The sequence below is a fragment of the Trichosurus vulpecula genome, chromosome 3 (genome assembly GCF_011100635.1).
Source record: "Trichosurus vulpecula isolate mTriVul1 chromosome 3, mTriVul1.pri, whole genome shotgun sequence".
Taxonomy (NCBI): Eukaryota; Metazoa; Chordata; class Mammalia; order Diprotodontia; family Phalangeridae; genus Trichosurus; species Trichosurus vulpecula.
Window position 1 is genome coordinate 201,587,960 of NC_050575.1, and position 20,568 is coordinate 201,608,527.

Consider the following 20,568-nt stretch of genomic DNA (forward strand, 5'->3'; position numbering starts at 1 on the left):
GCAAACAATTTTTTATTAGTTTATTTTTAGTTTTCAACATTCACTTCCATAGGTTTTAAATTTTCTCCCTCTCCCTCCCTCCCCAAGGTGGTGTGCAATCCAATATAGCCTCTACATATACATTCCCATTAAACATATTTTCACATTAGTCATGGTGTATAGAAGAATTATCACAAATGGGAGAAATCATGAGAAAGAAAAAAAAAAAAAAGAAAATAGTCCGCTTTGCTCTGCGTTCAGACTCCATAGTTCTTTCTCTGGATGTGGATGGCATTTTCCACCATGAGTCCTTTGGAATGGAATTATTTTAGGTCCTTGCATTTCAGCAAACAATTATCAAGCACCTACTATGTGCATGCAGAGCTAGGTAAGGGGTGTCTGTGTCCTTCAGGAACTTAAGGTGGGAGAAAGACAAGCTATCTGTATAAATAAATGCCTCAGTATTCTGTGAGAGTATATAGAAAGAAGAGATAAGTCAAATCAATTAGAAATTTACATTTTAAAAGAATTCTTTGCTTTGGGGGGAATTTTGGATAATCTCACCTCTTATGCGCATAATCCATTTACAAATATGTCAATATTTGACAGGTTGGTCTAGTTTTGAGAATGTTAAGAGATGGTTAGAGACCTGAGTCTTGGCTCTACAGCCCTTTCAGGTTACCAGGGCACAGATTTGCCCCTTCTTAGAGCAAGTCACTTCCCTCTCTGGCCTCAGTTTCCTCGTCTGTAAAATTGAGGACTAGATTATCTCTAATGCCCTACCACTGCCAGCCTTGTGTGAGTCACTGCCAATTAAAGATTCATCAGAAAGAGAAAGCATCTCTGAAATGCAAATAGGTAAAAAGTTACACATAAATAGATCCACTCCCTCCCTGTTATTCAGTCATGTCTGACTCTTCCTGATTCCTTAATGGGATTTTCTTCGCAAAGATATTTGAGTGGTTTGCCATTTTTCTTCTCCAGCTCATTTTACAGATGAGGAAACTGAGGCAAATGGTTAAGTGACTTACCCAGGGTCACACAGCTAGTAAGTGTCTGAGGCTGGATTTGAACTCAGGTCTCCTTCCTCACTTCATGCGGGGACTCTCTCTATTGAAACACTGAGCTGCTGCCTCCTCCCTCCCTCCCTCCCTAGAATGTTGCATAAAATGAGGAATGCCCGTGTTGTTTAGTGCCTCTCACCAACTACAGAAGTACAGTCATGGTTCTGAATTCAGTTTAAATCAGCAAGCATTTACTAAATATCTTCTATAGGGCCATGGGCACCATGATACAAAGACAAAAATGAAACAGGTTAAGTCAGGAATGAGGAACCTGCAGCCTTGAGGCCAGGTGTGGCCTTCTAGGTCCTCAAGTGTGGCCCTCTGACTGAATACAAACTCCACAGAACAAATTCTCTTAATAAAAGGATTTGTTCTATAAAACTTGGACGCGGTCAAAAGGCTGCACCCGAGGACCTAGAAGGCCACACCTGGCCTCAAGGCCGCAGGTTGGCCATCTCTGGTCTAAGTCATCAAGGAAATTACCATCTCCTGGAAATTAAACCAATAAGCACCTATTAAACACTTATTGTATGCTAAGCTCTATACTGCTTCCTGGGGATAGTAAGACGAAAATGAATCCATCCCTACCCTCAAGGAACTTAGGTTTCTAACAGAGAAGATAACTTGTATATGTGTGTATACATAATATACACAAAATGGGTACAAGGTAGTTTTGAAAGGGCGTGTATCAGCAGCCCAGCCAGGTGGGGTGTCACAAAGAGCTTCATGAAGAAGAAGACTCTTAAGCCTAGTCTTGAAGGAAAGTACGAGATTCTTGGAAGTGGAAGTGACAAGAGAGAGCATTCCAGGCATGGAGAGGAGCCAGTGCAAAGGGCAAGTGTTCAGGTCAGCCAGTCGGCCAGTATGGCTAAGCTGCAGAGTGCGCAGGAAGGAGATCTATCTAAGAACACCGGGAAGGTAGTAAGGGGCTGGGTGCAGAGACGCGCACACTTCTGGAGTCGGAGCAAAGGAGTGAGGTGGTGGTAGTACCTGGGGTGGCAGCTGTGTGAAGGATGGATTGGAGAAGGGAGAGGCCAGAGACAGGAAGGCCAAAGGGGAAGCTTCTGCAGTGGTACAAGTGGGAGATGATGAGGCCTAATCTAAGGTCGTGCATGTGTGAGTAAAGAAGAGAGAGTATTCGGGAAACCCCTAGTGAATGTGTGGGTGTGTACACATAATATATACACACATATATATACATATATATAACACACACACAGAGGCAACTGGGTGCCACACTGGATAGAGTGCTGGGTCTGGAATCAGGAAAACTCATCTTCCTGAGTTCAAATCTGGCCTCAGACCTTTACTAGCTCTGTGACCCTGGGCAAGTCACTTAACCCTGTTTGCCTCAGTTTCCTGATCTGTAAAACGAGCTAGAGAAGGAAAATCCCGAAAAGAGGGTCACAAAAAGTCAGACATGAGTAAAAAACAACTGAACGACAAAATGCGTGCGTCTATGTATGTGTAGAGACATATATATGTGTATATATGTGTGTATGTGTATGTATACGTGTGTGTATATACATAGCAGTAGATACTAGATGTATATAAAATATAATTGTATTTCAGTATAAGTGGTTTCCTTTGTAATCCTCTGTATTTCATTTTATGCATTTAAAAACATCATTCTCAGAAGGAGTCCATAGGCTTCAACAGACTGCCACCAGGCCACTGAAGTGTGCCACAAAAATGGCTAAGAACCTGTATCTTAAAGGCAATGAAGTTGACTTGAACAAGGAAGGGGCCTGGTCAAACTTGTGCTTTAGGCCTATCAGCATGGCAGCAGTTTGGAGGATGGATTCCAGAAGGGAGATTTACCAAACAGGGAGACCAATTATTAAGCCATTTGCAGCGTTCCAGGTGAGAGGTGAGGAGGCCCTGAGCTCAAGTGGCAGCCATGTGGGAAGAAGGAATGAAGAGAATGTGTTCCAAACATACTTAGCTGTCAAAAACTTCATTACCGTGGGTAGAAATAAATTGGTTAGTAATATATGTTGACAGAGTCGTTTCCTTCCTCCTCTCTATCCCGCAAAAGCAAGTGAGTCTGTTGTGGCAGCTCTGCCTTGACCATCAGGGAGATGCCCTGCCTTCCACTACAGAAGCCCAGTATTGTCTCAGCTCGATTAGTATCTTCCCCTGTACCAGGGGGACCAGAACAAAGTAGTTGAGCCTCCCCTCAGCCAGGGTTGGGCCTGCTCTCTACACTTAGTATCTCCCAGATCAGTCCACGGTAGTTTACCAGTCTACAAAACTTTGGTTTTTAATTCTTAAAACCTACAAACTATACCTGCTTTCAGTCTTCTTTCTGGCAGGTTTGATGCCACTTTGTAGTAGTGGAAAGGATATCAAAAGTCATCTAGTCCCATCCCTACCCCTATGTTACATCTTCCCAAGGAGCAACATCCCCACCAGAGCCATTTAGACACCTCCAGTGACAGAGAACTCACTACCTCTGATTGTTAAGACGTTTTTCCATGCATTGAAGCGAGACTAGCTTACCACTTGCATCTGGACAGCTTTAGAGGCACAGAGATGCGACTTCTAGTCAGTGAGTGGGGCTTTTGCTGAGATCACACCTCATAGGCAGGTTTAGTTGATTCAGCATAATGAACACTTATTAAGTACCTGCTGTGTACAGGTTACTGTGGTACCTCCTAGGGGAGGTACAAAGATTAATAATATGTGGTCCCAGCTCTTAAGGAGTCTATTAGGGAGATAGATGACACAAAACTAATAAGTATAATACAAAATAGAGCATATAATACAAAATCGGTGCATTTATTAAGCACCATCTCTGTGCCATGCTCCGTGCTGGGTGCTGAGGAAGGAAATATCCCCTGATCTCAAAGAGCTTATGTTCAATCAGGGTAGACATGTACATTTATAAGTGTGTACAGAATAAATATATCCAGGACAAATACAAAGTTAGGGAAGACAGGGCACTAGCAGTTAGAGGGATGGGAAAAGCTTCATGTAGATGATTCCTGAGGTGTTTATGTTCCAGGCGTGGGGGGCAAAGATGCCGAGTTGTGGGTGGGGTGTTGTGTATAAGGACTGAAGAGAAGAAGCCAGTCTGGATGGGCCATAGAGTCTGAAGAGGAGAGTAAAGTATAATGAGGCTGAAAAGATAGTTTGAGACTGATTTGTGAAGGGCTTTAGAAACCGAACAGAGGAATTTATATTTGAGCTGCAAAGTGCTGTGTGAGATAGAAGGAAGGAATTATCCTACCAGCTGTGGGAGGATGAGTAAAGCCTCTACAGCAGCCAGTAACTTTGAGCAGGACCGTGAAGGGTGGGTAAGATTTCAGAGCAGGGAGGGCCTTTGGAGATGTAGAGGTGGGAGAACACGGTCTGGATCCTTCTCTCACTTTCATCACTGACTTCCTTCCAGGCCTGCTTTGTGGTCAAACTGTAAGAGGCTGATTTGTGAAAAGGAGGCAGAGGGGCTTTCCATCTGGTATCAACTTCTCCCCTCCCCATCTCTTAGAACAGGGAAACCACACCCTGTCTTATGTACTGGATTTCCGAGGGAGTGGCTGAACCCTGTATCCTGTGAATCTTGGGGCTAGATGGCTTGAAGCCTGACTTGATAGTGCCCAGGTCCTAGATAACATGGGGGAAATGTGGACAGCCAATTCAGCTCTTCCTTGTTACCGCCTCCTGGCACCTACGCTGACCCACAGTGGAAAAAAGAACAAGAAAGGAAAAAATATATCTGGGTGTTGTCGTGCCGGAGCTGGGGAAAAGCTAATTGTGACCTACCCTTGGAGATTAGCTTTCAAAACACATTCTTCTAAATTTTCAGTCTGGCAATAATCAAGATCATTCCAGTCCCTGGTGCCAGCTCACCATGAGGAAAAACTTTAGGGGTGGAAGAGAGGAGGAGGACAGGGAATAGAGCTGCAGGCCAGGCCAGGCCTCAAGATTGTTCTGCCTCCACAGGCACTAACGAAGAAAGGGACCTTTACTCACCTAGAACATTTTCCTCACTTCTAGTTCAGAGGATCTCCCCTCTCCCATCCTCCTCTGGATGCAGAACTATTGTCTTTATCTATAGACTGGTTATATATAATGGGGGGAGGGGGTTTTGAGGAACATGCTGCAGAAGCCAGTCCACTAACCATTACCTCCTCTGTTGGAATAGTAGGAAAAATACTGACCATAGAGTCTGGAAACCTTGAATTGCATCCCCATCTAGTGACCTTAGGCAAATCACTTCCCCTCTATGGGCCTCAATTTTCCTAATCTTTGAAAAGGGGATAATAGTAACTTGTAGTGCCTGCTTCCCAGGTGCTTATGGACAGTGACTCTATCAATCTTACAGGATTGTAGCAGTGGGAGTAGTTGTTCTATGGGATTAGTTGGCTTCCCTTTGGCCATAGTACCGAAGCTGAGTCAGCCGTCTTAAAGATGGTAACAGTGGTCCTAATTTTTATAGCACTTTACCATTTACAGGCAATAGCTGGGTGAGCCTGGGCAAGTCACTTAACCCTGTTTACCTGCCTCAGTTTCCTCATCTGTAAAATGAACTGGAGAAGGAGATGGTAAACCACTCCAGTATCTTTGCTAAGAAAACTTTTCAGATTCCAGAGTCCCATCTCTAAACCTATATTTCAGGATCCTCATGATAACTCCCTGGGGTAGATAGCATATGGGTTATTATCCTCATTTTAGAGATGGAGGTAGGTGTTGTCCTAGGGACAATGGGATGGTGGTCTTTCTCTTTTTCAATAATCCATTTTATTGATATCTTCTGTCTTTCAATCATAGTCATTCTCCAATTCCCACCCCTACTCACTACTCCCTTGTGATAAAGAAGAAACTAAGCAAAAATATCCTCTACAGAAATCCTGTCCAACAGGGTATGCCACATTCTTTCCCAGTAGTCCCCCACTTCTCTGCCTGGAGAAAGGAGGTATGTTTCATTATCTCTTCATCAGGACTTTCAAGGATTTTTCCATCATTCAGCATTCAGTATCCTCTTGTGGATTTCATTCTCTTGGTTCTTTTTTTTTTTTTTTTAGCTCTTCACTTGTTCATACAAATCTTTTTGTGGTTCTCCAAGTCCCTTGTATGTGTCCATTCCTACGGCAAAACAACATTCCATTCCATTCCTGTACCATCGTTTCCTCCAGCCCTGGCCCAGGTACTGGGCACCTCTTTGTTTCTGGTAGCTATCACACAGAGTAGTAGCGTGGGTATTTTGGTATCTATGAGGCCTTTGTTTCTGTCTTTGGCTTCCTTGGGATATATGTGTGATGTCTTTTGCAGATGCATGTTATCAGTTACAAAGAGAGCGTTTGGCATAATGTGAGCCCTCCCAGTGACTTTCAGTGGGAAGAGGCCGCTGGAAAGCCATCCCCTACCCGATTCCGAGCTAATAATGTCATATACAAAGGGCCAAATGTCTTTAGATAGCAAAAGAAATATAGTTAGTGGGTTCAGCCTGAGGGTCACCTAACTTGATCCATTTCCCCTAATGTCATTAATGACTCTCTCTTCTCAACACCTCCCCACCCCCATAATAAGGTTTAGAGCTAAAAAGGACCTTAAAGGCCATTTAGTCCAATCTCCTCGTTTTACAGATGAGATTAAGTGATTTAACTAGGGCCAGCTAGTGTCTAAATGTTGTTCAGTTGTTTCACAGTCATGTCCAACTTTTCGTGACCCCATTTGGCGTTTTCTTGGCAAAGATACTGGAGTGGTTTGCCGTTTCCTTCTCCAGCCCATTTTATAAATGAGGAAACTGAGGCAAACAGGGTAAAGTGACTTGCCCAGGGTCGCACAGCTAGGAAGTGTCTGGGGTCATATTTGAACTCCCAGAAGATGAGTCTTCCTTACTCCAGGCCCGGCATTCTATCTACCGCACCACCTGGAAGTAGAAGTGCCTAAGCAAGGTTCAAACTCAGGTCTTCCTAACTTCAAATCTAATACTCTATCCCCTAAGACATCTAGCTGTCTACCTCCTATAGCACTTGGATTGAACCTCTCCTATGGAGGCACAGACTGTTTTTGCTTTTTCCATGAATCCAGCACTTAACAGGTTGCCTGACAAATAGTTGTAGTGGTAATTAATAATAATATTAATACTTGCTGATTGACTTACATCATTATGTCATTCTCTATTAAAATGATTTATGTATGTGTTGTCTTCCCCTCCTACTCTGTGAGTTCTTTCAAGACAGGAATTATGCCTTACTGAATCTTTATAGCCCTTTCTTCCTTAACCCCAGCCAGCACTTAATAGGTATTTGTTGAAATTGAAGTGAAGAGTGGGGTACGTTGGCATTCCCCTATGATCCCTGTTCCCAAGGCTGTTGAGGATGATGGATAGCTTGAGCTCAGGAGTTTTGAGCTTCGGTCGAGTTAGAGCTGAGCAGGCGTCTATGCTAAGTGTATCCCCCGATATGGGAAGCAAGGAGCCACCAGGCTGCCTAACGGGGGATGAACTTACCCAATACTGAGGAGGAGTAGAATTTGGGGCCTTTGAGTGGTCCCTATCGTTCCAGCCTGGGTGAGATGGAGAGAACTGAGGCAGAAGGAAAGAGGAGGGGAGAGGGAGGGAGAGATGGACTGAAGTAAGGAAAATTAACATTTCTTTACAGAACAACTTGGATAAAGTATAGCTGGAAAGGCCTTAGAGATGATCTAGTTCAACTCCCTCCTTTTATGGAGGTGCAAAATGAATCCTGAGGAGAAGGAAGGAATTACTCCAAGTCATACAGAACCGAGATGTGAACTCAACTCCTGTGACTAAATTCAGTGCGCTTTCTGTGCACTGTTGTGTTGCATAAGGGCATTGAGTCACGTTCAGGGTACCAAGGCATCCTTCAGCATCCTCATTCCATAAGATCACTGACTTAAAGCCAAAAGGGCCCTTAGAGGTCTTTAAATCCAACCCTCTCATTTTTCAGATGAGGAACTGAGGCCCACAGAGGCTAAGCAGTTTACCCGGGATCACACAGCTAGTAAATATCTGAGGTAGGATTTGAACCGTCCATCACTCTATCCACGGTGACTGAAGATAATAATGATAGCAGGGCTTTCATTCAAATGATGTTGCCATCAGAGCTGGCAGAAGGGAGGAGAAAAATTAATCACATAATCTCTCAGACAATAAAATGTTCGTTAATGAAAAATCCAATATTGCTTCTCCAAACATCTGCTTAATTGATTTCAGGTTCAAGAGCAAGTTTTCCTTGATGACCGTACAGTGCTAAGTCCTCAACAAATCCTTCCTAGTCATTTACACCCAGCTTCAAACAGGGTTTTAATATCCCCACACTGTAGTAGATGCCTCATTAAAAAAACAGATCGGAGGAAATCCAATATCATTGTTTTGTATTGAGTTACACACACGCAGTATAATTATTGCTAGCTGACAGACGTGGGCAGATTCCAGCACAACGGTGGAAATCAAATATAATTGGAAAACAAAAGGATTTCCTCTTCGCTGACGCTGGCCCCGGATTCCCACGTTGCCCTTCGGCCTCCCTTCCGACTGTGGACGGAGCCCTTCTGGAGGGGCCAGTGTGCTCCTGACTTGGATTTGGCCACAGAACAGGTATTGTAACTGGACAGGCTTTTCAGAAGCTGATCCAGCTACATTGTGGGCATTCCAGAAACCCTTGAGGAACCGATGAGAGTAGGCAAACAAATGCTAAGCCTGTGGCTAAAAGAAAACAGCCCCAAAGATTGGGGTGCATGCTTCAAGTTTTGCTTTCTACCTTTAATCATTTCTGTCCCATTTCCCTCCCACCCACCCAAAAAAACAGAACGCCCCTCTCCCACCTAACTAAACCTTAGCTTCCTTTCAAGGCCTTTCTAGTCTACAATCAGAGGATCATAGATTTATAGTTAGAAGGGAAGTTAAGAGTCTTGTCTGGGGTCACACAGGCAGGTGCCAGGCACCTAGTCTTACTCTCAAGTAGTTTATGCTTTAATGGGGGTGGAGAGGGAGAGATGGGGCAAAGAAGAGCTATACAAATGCATTCTATCCTTTTTCAAAAATAGATTTTTATTGCTATATTTCTACACTTTGGGTTCCTCTCTCTTTTTAAACAGATGAGGAAAATAAAGGCCAGAGGAGGAAAGTGTCTGATCCAAGGTTATACAGGATTTGAACCCAGCTCTCCTAGTTCAAAATCCATTTCTTTTCCCACAATTCCATACTGCCTTATCAGTCAACAAATTAGTGGCAGAGTTAGGCCTGGAACCCAGGTATCCCAGCTCCTCATTCAGTGCTCTGTCCACTAGGCCACACCATTTGTGATCAGTTTCACCCAGTCCTCCAAGCTAATGGAGGCCTCTCGGCTCTCAGGCATCCTGAATTAAATCAAGGCTTCTTTCTGAAATCAGCCCTACACACAAAGTCCCTGGGTCTGCATGTGACAAGAGAGAGGCTGGCTGGGGTAGGGGGCCGGGGGGGACTTCACCCAGTGCCGGGCACAGAGGGGAGGTTCCATCACAGAAAGAAAACAGTTCCCTGCTGTTCTCTCAACATCTCCAGGCTGGTTTGGCTTGTTTAAAATATTTAAGGCTGGCCTCTCTAGCTCAGCACGGGAGGGTATTCCAGAGCCTTACCTGCCATCAGAACTGTCAGTCTGCATTAGTTCTAGCTCTTGGGCTGTGGAAAGCGATTAGATCATATGTTTTTGTATTAAAGATGGTTGATTTATAGAGCTGTGTCATTACAGCAGTTTTATTAAACCAGGTTACTGTCCCCAAGGGGAGGCTTAACATGGAGTGCTATTTATGCACAGATGCCTCTGTCATTTAAGGGGATTGTTAAAACTGTACTTTAATAGCAGAATAACAAAATCCTCCTTCAACCAGCCTGTTTGTTCAGGGGTGAGCTCACTCGACAAGCAGACTGTGCCTAGAGCTGGCACACCAATGCACCATCCTTTTAATTGCCACAGAAATTAGAGGGATAACAACATAAGCACGAAAGCTTTTTTTTAAGGGAGTTAAAATAAAAACTCCACAAGCAAGAACCGGCCTTGCATGTTCTGGCTACTTCCTTTTGACTAATGTTATGTTTCAAGCTAGTTACTGCCAGAGGATCCATCCACCACATAGTATTATCCTCTTTCCAGGTAAAGGGCAAGAGTGACCTTGAAATATCAACCATCTTTCATTCTTTTACTACTAAGGAAATGTGCCTGCATACTGCCTGCAGGGACAGAAGGAAACATTGGGTAATACCACTTCTGTTATCTCTTCTGATCAGCATCAAAGGCATTCATTGAATGCGCCAACAATGTGTGCAACCATACTGGCCAGTACGAGGTTTCCCGAGTATGGGGTACACAGTTGAGGTTCACCGAGTATAGGGTACACAGTGGAGGTTCCCCGAGTATGGGGTACACAGTACGAGGTTCCCCGAGTATGGGGTACACAGTTGAGGTTCACCGAGTATAGGGTACACAGTCGAGGTTCACCGAGTATAGAGTACACAGTCGAGGTTCCCCAAGTATAGCGTACACAGTCAAGGTTCACCAAGTATAGAGTACACAGTCAAGGTTCACTGAGTAAAGGGTACACAGTCGAGGTTCCCCAAGTATAGGGTACACAGTCGAGGTTCCCCAAGTATAGGGTACACAGTCGAGGTTCCCCAAGTATAGCGTACACAGTCAAGGTTCACCAAGTATAGAGTACACAGTCAAGGTTCACTGAGTAAAGGGTACACAGTCGAGGTTCCCCGAGCTGACGTCAAGGAGTCTTTTTCAAGTGTTTTCTGTTGCTACTTTCATTCATTGAACAAACATTTTATTAAGCACCTGTGTGTGTCCAAAGTACTGTGCTTTCAAGGTGAGCCCTGTGACAAGAGACATAAAAAGGAAATAAGACATAGCATCCCTCCTCTCAAGACGTTTGTTTTAGGTAAAGATCATCTAGGCCAGGGGTTCTTAACCTAGGACCCAAGGTCCATGGATAGATTTCAGGGGGTCTGTGAATTTAGGAGAAAATTACATCTTTATGTTCACTAACCCCTTTTTCTTTGCAGACTGTCTCCCTAGCTTGCCCAGGCTGAAAATGCACTGGCCACCACTTATGGACCTGATCCTAATGCTGATTGGCACTGCCACAGAAGGATGAACCAGCTCTGTTTTTCCTCCCCATGCAAATTCTCCCCTTCTCGGGCAGCCTGGTGGTGTTCTGTTTCCCTTCTGTTTTTTTGGGCCTCCTGTTATAGCTCAGAACTCCTGAATTTGATGAATCTATCAGCCACAGCCTCCCCAGGAACTGGAATTATGAAAGTGTCCTGCCTCATATGGCTTTCACTAATTTCAACTGAAATTAAGCATTTCCTTTACTAAAGGAAATGCTTAAAAATGTTTTTTTCTGAGAAAGGACCCATAGACTCCACCAGATTACCACAAGGATCCATAACATGCACAGAAAAAATGCTTCAGAACCCTTAGACTATCCCAACCCTCTGATTTTACTCAGAAGAAAACAGACCTTGATCTATACCATATAATAATAATTGTGCACAAGGAACAATTATCAGTCACTTAGTTAAGCTGTGAATCAGATGGTCCATCTGGGAAAGCAGCTCTTTCTTCCCCTCCCCACCCCCAACGTTGGCATTTCAGTAAGTGTTTTAGAAGTTGGGCACAGTCCTGCCTTGGCGAAGTACTCATTTAGAAAGTTCAACTAACTTTATTAATGCCCAAGGTAATATGTGATTTGTGCCAGCTGGTGGCAGGAAGAATCGATTAAAGTTGAACTCTTCATTCAGCTTAACAAGGAGGTGATTTCATGCCATGCTCAAGCCCTGGGATTGTCTACACGCCCCCTCCCGCCCCCACCCATGACTTTTAAAATGGAGTGTGTGGCCTTGATACCAGATGTCTTACTGGCATTTCTGGAAGCCGAAGATTGCTGTTCAACCAGATAAGCTGTTCAGCTTTTTCCTCTCCCTTCTCTGAAGGGCTCATGTTAGCCTTGGGTGACCTCAGAGAAACTTAGCAGAGGGTCTCTGTGCCAAGCAGGGGATGCCATAGAAAGTATGTGTGCTCCCAAGAGGTGTGCTAGAGTGGAAACCTCACTGGGTTTGGAGTCAGGAGGATTGGGTTCCAATATGGGCCTTGCTCTTGTGATGTATGACCTGGAACAAATCGCCTCCTACCTCAGGTTTCTCATCTATAAAATGAGGGGGTTGGAGCAGGTGATCTTGACAGTTTGTCCCAACTCTGAAACCCGTCCCCCCCTGAGAGGAAGCTTCCTGGCTTTCTCCCTACTTATCTGGAAGATTGTTTCTCACCCTATTTGGTAGAAGTTTAGATGTTCCAAGATGGTGGTCTTTGATTCTTTGCCCTTGGGAACCAGAGGCTGAAAACCAGATTATCTAAAAAGCTATTTTCAAAGTAGAGAATCATGATAAAGGATTCTCAGAGCCCAATCAGGACGAATCTGTATCTGAATAAGAATTCCCTCTACATCTCACTCAACTCACTCACTCCAATCTCTAAGAGGCTTGCTATCAGGTAGTCAACAAGCATTGATTAAGCCCCTGTAACAGGCCAAGCATTGGGATACAAAGGCAAACAAAAAGAAACAATCCTTGCTCTCAAGGTGCTTCCATTCTCTCCAGGAGGAAAATTTATACAATGCAGTATGTGAGCATGTGCAGGATAACTCTATGTAGAATAAATACAGGTGAGAAGTAAAGGGCACTAGCATTTTGGGAGTCAGGAAAGGCTTCTTGAGGCACCCGATATGTGCAGTACATTTCCTGCTATGCCATCTCACTCTTCACAAATAAGATGCCATCACTTCATCCAAAAGGGAAATATTCTACGTGGATATAATATAAATGTGACTTCGAGTGCATATGAGAATAGTATAAAGTCTGTGCTATTAGATAAACGAAGAAGAAAGAACTTGCTTTGGAAGGGGGAGAATAAAGGAAGGCTTCCTGTAGGAGTGGGCATTTGAGGTGGGCCTTGAAGGATAGAGAAACCATTTCAGTGTGGAAGAGTAATATGAATGACAGCATGGATATGAGAATTAATATGGTGTGTGTATGTGTGTGTTGGTAAGGAAGGCTTGAGAAGACCAGCCTGAGTACACAGTGTCTCCTGGCTTCTCTAGCTTTCATCAAAACTCGACTCAAATACCACCTTCTCCAAAAGATCTTTCCTGGCCCCACTAGTGACCTTTCAGATTACCTTCTGTCTTACTTGTGTGTAACATACCTAGTTATTTATGTGTTGTCTTACCTATTGGAATGCATGCTTCTTGAGGGTAGGGACTGTTTTTGTCTTTGTTTATATCCCCCTCACATGCTAAGTGTTTAATAAATAATTATTATTGGGGAAGAGGAGTGGAAGACAAGGTTAGACAGGCAGAGTGGTCTGTTATGGAGGGACTTTAATTACCAAGATTATTGGTGTGAATTATAAAACCCTGGAATAGGTAAATGAAACTGGGAGCTTGAGAAGACCTCTGCAGAGCATCTAGTTCAGTCTCCTCTTTTTATGGATACTAAAGAAAAAACAACAAAAAAAGAAGCCCAGAGAAAGGATATGACTGGCTTGTGGCCACCTATCAAATTAGCGGCAGAGCCGACATTAGACTCTGGGACCCTAGATTCCCAGGTGTGTGTGTTCTTGAGGATTTTGAAGAACAGATGAACCATATCAGCTCTGAATGGGGTCATTCTGGTAGGTTGCTCTAAATAATCCCAGGGTTTCTGTGTATCTGTGGTCATTGGTGGGCTTTGTTGTTCCAGGTTCAATGCAAGTGATGAACAAGACCCGGAGGATCATGGAGCAAGGAGGGGCTCACTTCATCAATGCTTTTGTGACCACACCCATGTGCTGCCCTTCCCGATCCTCCATCCTGACAGGAAAATATGCCCACAATCACAACACCTACACCAACAATGAGAACTGCTCCTCACCTTCCTGGCAGGCCCAGCACGAGATCCGCACCTTTGCTGTGTACCTCAACAACACCGGCTACCGGACAGGTGAGACTGAGCCTACTGGTTTTGGTGGGAGCCTTTTGTAAAAGGCACATCTCTGATGAATACCTACCTGCCCTAGTTGTTGCATGAGGGGGTAAGACTTGGAATTTTTTTTATTCCAAGACCTCTCATTTATGGTGGAAGTTGCCGGGTCTTGTGTGATCCTAACTATGGTTTGAGATCCATTCTAGCTCTAAGACCTATGATCCTAGAAGAGGATCCTACTTGCATCTTATATATTCTAGTACTATTCTATGCTAAAAGAGCCTGAAAAAAATAGTTGACTAGTTTTAAATTTTATTTTTTATTCTAAACAATGCCCCCCCCAAAAAAAGCACATCCATATACATGCACAACAGAATACCAAAAGAGAAATGAATATGAAATTGCAAATCTTCATTTCATACGACTTGCTTGTGCGTTATGCCACTTATATATTTTAAAATGTATAACAATTCCACATATTACTTTCAAAATTATCCTGCTTGTCTGTGCTTCCTTCTGTTCCCATCTGCACATTTAAAAAATGTTTCTATGGCTTTTTTTTGACATCACTGTTGCTAACCCAAAATCTCCAACACTTCCCCCTCCTAAATCACAACCCAAAAGACAACAAAACCGCTTGAAACAAATAAGCAAAAAGAAACCACACAGTGCCCATAAAATGACGTATGCCCAGTGACATAAAACTGTACGTCTCTTTCTGTGCCTTGAGTCTATCGCCTCTCTGCCAGGCGATGGGTAACATACTTCATCACGCGGAGACATGATTGGCCATTGCATCAACCCTAGTTCTTAAGTCTTTCAGAGTTGTTTTTCTCACCTTTTTGTTGTCCTTGTTCTCCTAGTTTTGCTCACTTGACTCTGTATCATTTCATACTCTATAAAGAGTCTCTGCAATTGTTTCTTTCATCATTTCTTACAGCTCAATAATATTCCACTGTATTCATATACCAAAATTTATTCAGCCATTAACCAATTGATAAGCACCACTTCAGGTCCTAGTTCAGGGATGGAGAACCTGCAGCCTTCTAGGCCACATGTGGCCTTCTAGGTCCTTGGGTGAGGCCTTTTGACTGAGTCCAAGTTTTACAGAACAAATCCTTTTATTAAGGGGATTTGTTGGATTCAATCAAAGGGCTGCACTTGAGGACCTAGAGGGCCACATGTGGCCTTGAGGCCACAGGTTCCCCATTTCTGATCGTAGTTCTTTGCCTTTTTCCCCCTTTTAGTCCTCTTTTGAAGATCAGGAAGTTTACTTTGTTTATAGATATTCTCTTTGCAGTATTAGTCTCTATTTTGTAACCGTCCGTTTCCTGTCCTTGCTTGTTTCTTTGTTGAGTTTGATGTATTCCTGTATCAACTGTGTGGTCAGCCATCTTTTGTTTGTCAGATGAGAATGAGGTTCATCTGATGCCAGCTCCTCCAACCCTAGATTCCCAGGTATGTGTATTCTTGATGATTTTGTCTGCACACTCTTCTTCTCACATACCCTATTTAGAGAAATAACATTCCATTCTTCCTGCTGCTCCACTTCTTCCTCCTTTTATTCTGATGTATTTATTTTTCCATCTTCAAAAACTCTCAAACCAACCAGTCCACCCCCAGGACTTCTGTTTTTCTTCTTTGATTCTCTCATTACCCTTTGAAGACATTAAGGTTCTGAAGAGACACTTGTTTCTACGCTCTCCATTAAAAAGTTAGCATCATATCATAAGATAGCTCCTTCCAGATACTCAAATCAATTTATATTTCTAGGTTTCTCTGTGCTTTCATGTTTGTGTTTCAGCATTCCTAATTAGCTATGGTCTTTTCATCAGAAATACTTGAAAATCCTCTATTCCATTAAAAAGGTCAATTTTTTTCTCTATAAAATTATACTCATTTTTGCAGAACAAGTTATTCTTGGTTGTAAGCCTATATCTTCTGCCTTTTAGAATATTGGATTCCAAGATCTCCTCTCATTTTAGTAGAAGTTGGCACATCTTGTGCGATCCTGGCTGTGGTTTTTGCTACTTAAACTGCTTCTTTCTAGATGTTTGCAATATTTTTTTCCTTTGACTTAGAAGCTCTGTATTTTGCCTGTCACAGTGATTCCCAATGTTTTTTGTTTTCCAAATCCCTTTCAACCACAATAAAAAAATGCTATGAACCCCAGGGACAATTTAATATGCTATTCAGAATATTCTTTATAATCATGTACTGCTTAATGGTCCATTAAAGAATTTTTAGTGTGACCCCCTTGAACTATTGTCATCAACCTCCAAATGGGACTCACTGGACTATATCATCCCTAGGACTTTTTCCTTTGGGATTTCTCACAAGAGGTGATGAATAGGTTCTTTCTATCTTAATATTGCCCTCTGGCTCTAATAGATCTGGGCAGTTTTCATGTATGAATTCTTGAAATATAGCATGCAGGCTTTTTTAATCATGATTTTCAGGGAATTCAGTGATTCTTAAATTATCTCTCTTTGACCTGTTTTTGGAATAGCTTTTTAAAAAAAAAATCCCTGTGATTTGGCCAGTTTCTGGTGTTCATCTGCCAAACTCATTTTCTGTAGCGTATTAACTCAGTTGCAATGCATTGAAAAAAAAACCTTGGACTGGGATTCAGGAAACCTAAGCTTTCTTCTTGACTTAGCTAATGACTGTCTGTGGCAAGTTGTTCTCTATGTGTTCAGCCCCTAGAGAATATCCTGTTTTATGTGTTTCATCCTTGAATCTGTTCATCCTGCTCTACTTTCTACTCTACCCCAAGAGTTTATATCCATTCATCTGAATTTCATAGAGACAGGAACTGGACCTGTGATTTCATTGATACTCTCAGGTGGGGAAACTCCCTCTACCAGTGCAGGGTGGCACTTTCTCTGCAACCTATAGTCTTAGAGCCCTAAGAAGTTAGATGACTTGTCCAGGGTCACACAGCCACAGTATAATCCAGACTTGAACCCAGGTCTTCCTGGCTCCAAGGCCAGCTTTCTATCCATCGCACCTCACCATTGCTTCTCAAATATTATTATCCTCGTTCTAGAGATTTAGGAAAATTCAGACTCATAGGAATAAAATGAGTTTCCCAGTGTCAGTCCACATCTCTCAACTCCCAATTTCTGCTACATCAGACTACTCTTCTGTTTGCAACACATTGGTCTTTGTACGAAAGGGCAGCACTACTACCCACAGGCAGTGGGATGTGTGAATTGAGTTGGTTTCTCAGCCGTGAGGACAGGTTTATATTGAGCTAGCTCCGCAGTCTTCTGCTCGGTTCCCACCCTGTGCAATGGAGAGAACACTTTGGAGTGTGTGAATCCCAGCCTCGCCACTTTGTGCCTGTGTGAACTTAGGCAAGTCTCTTGACTGCTTCGGTCCTCATCCATCAAGTAAGGGAGATAGAAGAGAGGGGCTTTAAATCCCTCAATCCCTGTGAGCCGCCACCACACACGGGGCTGTGGTCAGGAAAGCACTTTGGAATCGTGGGTTATCTGTGAAGTAGCTGGCTAGCACTGGGCATAGAGCTGGCAGCCACAGACCAGAGCAAAGTGACTTGACCTTTATAAAGAGAGAACCCATGACCCTCCGCTGCTTACGCATCATGCACCAGTTTCCAAACCCTTAGGTTGCAACATCCTGCCGTCCTCATAGGCGCTCTCATCCTGTGGAGTTACGACACTCTAGTACTGTCATTTAGGGGCAGGTTGGTAGTGCAGTGGATAGCGCTCCAGGCCTGGAGTCAGGAAGACTCCTCTTCCCAAGTTCAGTTCTGGCCTCAGACACTTACCAGCTGTGTGACCCTGAGCAAGTCGCTTAACCCTGTTTGCCTCAGTTTCCTCACCTGTAGAATGAGCTGGAGAAGGCAATGGCAGACATTATTCCATTTAGGATTATAGATTTAGAAGTCACCCAATCCAGCCCCCTCATTTAACAGGTGAGGAAACGGAGGCCCAAAAAAGTCACAGAGGGAGTTAGTGAAAGAGTCAGAATTGGAACCTACTCCAGTGCCAGGGCTGGTGGTTGTCATAACAACCCCATGAATCAGGGACTTAAAATGTTCATTGTCCCATTTTACTGACGGGGAAGAAGAGAAGGAAATAAGCCTTTATGTAGCACCGTCTTTGTGCCAGGCATCGTACTAAGCCCTTCACAATTACTCTCTCATTTGAGATGTCTCACAACAACCCTGGGAGGTAGGGTTTATCATTATTTCCATTTTACAGTTGAGGAAACTGAGGCAGATAGGCTGTGAGCTGCCAACAGTCACACAACTGGTAAGTGTCTGGGGCTGGTTTTTAACTCAAGTCTTCCGGACTCCAGGCCCAGCGTTCTATCCACTGAGCCTCCTGACCACCTCCACGAGGATGGAGAACCCAAGACCAAAAGAGTTAAGTACTTTGCCCGAGGTCACAGAAGTTATGACTGCGTCAGAATTGGAGCCCACATCTTCCCCAGTTGTCAGGAATTTGGGAAGACTGAGGTGAAGAGGAAGCGTATCGTAGGTTGGAGAGAGAACCAATGCAAATGCACAAGACGGGATAGTGTAGGAAAGTTTGAGACGGGAGAAGGCCCATGTGTCTGGATCATATTGAGTGTGGAGAGAAGTGACAAGGCTGGAAATGTAGTCTGGAGCCAAGTTGTGAAGGGCTACAAATGCCAAACGGAGGAGTGTATAGGTGATCCCAGAGGTGAATAGGGAGCCATAGGAGTTGATTGAGCAGGGGAGTGAGGTGGTTGGACTTTAGGACATCTATCTGAGCAGCTGAGTGGAAGATGGATTGCAGTGGGGAGAAGAGACCAATTAGAAGCCTGTGGAATAGTCCACACAAGATGTGATAAGGACTTGAACTAAGGTGATGACGCTATGAGTGGAGTGAAGGGGGATGGATGGGAGAGAGATATCGAGGGAGACAAGATTTGACCATTGAATGGAGATGTGGGATGAGGGAGAATGAGGAGTCAGGGATGACACTAAGTTCATGAAACTGGCTAACTATAAGAATGGGGGTGTCCTAGACAGAAATAGGAAAGTTAGAAAGATAGATAGGTTTGAAGGAGTAGAAGAAGGGGGAGAATAACCAGGTTTGGGATATGTTGAGTTTGAGATGTTATAGATATCTAATTCAGAGATGATCATTGAATCCATGGGAGCTGATAAGGTCATCAAGAAAAATGGTAGAGAGAGAAGGTCCCAAACACAGCCTTGGGGTGAACCCATAATTAGGGGGTATGAGTGGTATTTATTTAAGGTCCCTTCCAGCTATAGCATGCTATTTCTCTGATATTCAGAGTGACTTACTCAAGTGACCACTGTCATAACCATCATCATCAAAGAAGGATGCTGGAAGAGTCACTCCTTGATCACTTCCCTGCCCACATTGTAGAGAAGAACAGCATGACAAAATAACTTCTCCGATTCCAGGCCCTGCATTTCTAAAAGTTCTTCTGAGAGCCCTGAAATCCCCAGATAGACTCCTCAAGAGCTAGAGGGGACTTCAACGCTCTCCTCATCCCACCTGCCCCCAGCAGATTCTGCTTGAACACCTCTAGAAGTGAGACACTCACTTCCCCATAAGGCATGGCCCACACATACCCAAGGCTAAGAATTTGAATGTCGCGGCTGAGGGAGCTCCGATAAATCCTGGTCTTTTCCCTTCCTCAGCCTCTAAGACAGAGGAGACCTATTACAATGGCACATGCGAGTCATCAGTTGAGAGTGGGTAGCCTTGAGGACGTCAGTGTCTATGAATTCTCCCACACAAGAAGAGGGAAAGCATCCACCAAGGTTTTGCAACTGTGGCCGTAGAGTGGCCATGGCCTCTGAAGGCAGATGTGACCAGAAGGTCTCAGACACTACAAAAAGATAAGAATGGCTTCTTCCAGGGTCATTATCATCCTCTCCTCCTCCTCCATTTTTTCCCTCTGTCCTCCATTTCCTCCTTCGCTACAGTAATCTTCACACTAACTCTGTCCCTGGACCTGTACTGTATTGGGTGGTTGCTCTCATGCACACACACACACACACACACACACACACACACACACACACAAATGGCTCAGGTGTCTCTGCAGTTGTCATCTGAGTACGAGCAGCATCGGTCTCTTCCTCCCTTCCATTGTTTACCCAGTCTTGGTGCGTGTGTGCGCGCGCGCGCACACACGTCCTCCTTTCTTCTGCCCCTAGTCTTCTCTACCCTCTGGCTCCAACCACTACCCCCCCTGCCAATGGAGCAGAAGGGGTCTTTCTCTTGTTGGCGCAGAACCCTGGTTCCTTGCCTGCCTGGTGGCCCAGTCCCAGCATCAGTAGCAGCTCTGGTTTGAAACCCCTCAGGATCCCCTGGGCTTTTTGGAAAGCCTTCCCAAAAAACACAAGTGTGTCAGCAGGAGGCCAGGCGCCGGCCCAAGCTTGACAGCTCTGTTCCAAAACCCAACTCAGCCAGCAGGCCTTCAAGAGTCTGGTACGGATGCGAGTGAGGAATCTGGGTGGAGGGGAACTCCCAGGACTCACTGGCTCTCATTTTCAGCTTCAGACTTAGACTGCCACTTCAATCG

General features: G+C 44.1%; 1 protein-coding gene across 3 annotated transcripts in view; it reads left to right on the forward strand.

The window, feature by feature from the left end:
* Positions 1 to 20,568, forward strand: part of SULF2 (sulfatase 2) — a 143,516-nt gene that overhangs the window by 31,151 nt on the left and 91,797 nt on the right. For all 3 annotated transcript variants that reach the window (XM_036749364.1, XM_036749363.1, XM_036749365.1), the window contains exon 3: positions 13,789 to 14,028. In XM_036749364.1, coding sequence (XP_036605259.1) covers positions 13,789 to 14,028 — 240 coding nt within the window. The remainder of the gene's footprint in view (positions 1 to 13,788; positions 14,029 to 20,568) is intronic.